Source organism: Didymella exigua (genome assembly GCF_010094145.1).
Source record: "Didymella exigua CBS 183.55 unplaced genomic scaffold M421scaffold_72, whole genome shotgun sequence".
Taxonomy (NCBI): domain Eukaryota; kingdom Fungi; phylum Ascomycota; class Dothideomycetes; order Pleosporales; family Didymellaceae; genus Didymella; species Didymella exigua.
In genome coordinates this window covers 70664-72738 of record NW_022984846.1, presented here as the reverse complement: position 1 = coordinate 72738, position 2075 = coordinate 70664, and the positions used below count along the sequence as shown (strand labels likewise).

General features: G+C 40.0%; 1 protein-coding gene across 1 annotated transcript; it reads left to right on the top strand.

The window, feature by feature from the left end:
- Positions 1–307: 307 nt before the first annotated feature.
- M421DRAFT_426941 (uncharacterized protein) lies at positions 308–857 on the top strand (the record flags this gene model as incomplete). Its single annotated transcript, XM_033594544.1, has 1 exon — positions 308–857. A coding segment is annotated over one exon (231 nt), but the record flags the coding sequence as incomplete, so codon positions are not given.
- Between the last annotated feature and the right edge of the window lie 1218 nt (positions 858–2075).

Genomic DNA, 2075 nt, shown 5'->3' with positions numbered 1-2075 from the left:
TGGAAACAACAAGCAGGAATAACAAAGCAACTCCAAGGACTGCAGAATCTTGCCCTAAGAAAAATCCTAGGAACCTTTAGGACCTCTCCTATAGCACCACAGGAGACAGAGGCAGCACTTCCTCCCCCTGCTATAAGACTAAATACTGCTCTAAGAAAGTACGCCTTTAGAGCTAGAAAGCTACCTAAAGACCACCCTGTTTACATTGTAATTAAGACTCTAAAAGCTACTCTACAGTTACAAAGAGAAGACTTAGAGTCTAGCACAGAACAAGAGGAAGAAGCTGCTCTCCTAAGGCTAAGAACAGGCCTACCTACTTAGCTTATGCGAATTATACAATTAATACAAAACGCTACTCTAAGCACAGAAGAAGAAAAACTGCAGGACTACTATTTCTGCCCCTAGAACAAGACTATATTATACACAGCAGAGATCTCTAAACTCTCTAAAGAAGAAGAAGCAGAGCAACACAAAACGCAAATGCTATAGAGACTAGGAGACAACCTACTTGCTATCTACACAGACGCCTCCTCTATTAAGAAAGGCACAGGAATAGGAATAGGAGTTACTGCTCTAGACTATAAACAGCAGGCTAAGGAGATCTACTCTACTAAATATAATATTAGCAAAGGCCAGATTGTATACAATAGAGAGCTAGAAGGCATAACAAGAGCCTTTAAGTTTGCAGCTTCTATAGCTACAGCAACACAAGAGATCTAAGTCTTTGCAGACAACTAGGCAGCTATTCTAAGGCTAAAGACCCCTTCTAATAACCCTAGACAAGCTTAGCAAATCCACTGCACAAAGGCAGTAAAGGCAATTCACAGCAAAGGCGCAACAGTTAGCCTACACTAGACCCTAGGACACCTGGATATTACAGGAAACGAAAAAGCAGACTCCTTAGCAAAACAAGCTGCAAAACAGCAACTAGCATCTAACACTACAAGCCTTGCAATAACAGGTATTAGGATTAAAGCTATTGCAAGACAAGATTAGCAACATAAACTCCAAGCCTACTCTATAAAAGCAAAGCTTAGGAATCCTAGCACCTACGCAGCAAGGTTCTTGCTAAAGCCAACAAGCAAGATAACAATACCAAAAAACACTAGAAGAGAAATTGCAAGCGCATACTACCAGCTTAAACTTGGACATGGATACAACAAAGCATACCTATACAATAGACAAAAAACAGAAAGCTCTAAATGCATCTGTGGATATACACAAACACCTTAACACCTACTGCTTAGCTGTAGAAACTACAGAGAAGCAAGAAAGAAAATAAAGAGCAGCCTACAGGAGACAAGGCTAACAATGCCTCTTCTCCTAGACACAAATAGGGGAATCCAAGCTACTCTAGCTTTTATTCAAGAAACTAAAGTAGGCACACGAAAGTGGTATCTACAGCAAACAACAGACAACTAATTTCCTTTGTCTATAACTAGAGCAGAGGCTCTTACTATATGTCTATAAACCTATATATACTATTCCCTTATACAGAAAAAACTTGTAAATTACTAGAGCAGCCTCACTGCTCTCGTCCTATATAGTCTTAGACTCACACAGGACGTTAAACTAATCAATCAATCAATCAATCAATCAATATTAAATTGCAAGGTAGCTGTAGCTGTTGTAGTATAGCAAGTAGTTGGTTTAGAGCGACGTGGTTAAAGGCGCCTTTAATGTCTAGGAATACTGTAGAGGTTGTGCGTTTTAGTTTTCTTTGCTCTTGGACCTGGTTTAGCAGCAGTATAGATGCGTCTATTGCGGATTTTTGTGCTCTTCCACCTAGTTGTGAGGGGTGGAGAAGAGCTGTTGTTTCTGCAAGTGTTCTAAGTTGTTTTGCTACTACTCTTTCTGCAACCTTGCCTAGGCAGCTAAGCAAGGCAATTACTCTATAGGCTTTAGGTGCAGTGTAATTAGGCTTGTTTGGCTTTTTTAGGATAATTCCTGTTGCTTTCTTCTATTCCTGTAGGTGGTAGCTGTAGTTAAGTAGAGTAGAGAAAACAAAGAAGAATGTTTCTGTCTGTGCTTTATATGCTGCAGTGACAATCTCTTGTGTTAGAGCGTCTGGTCCT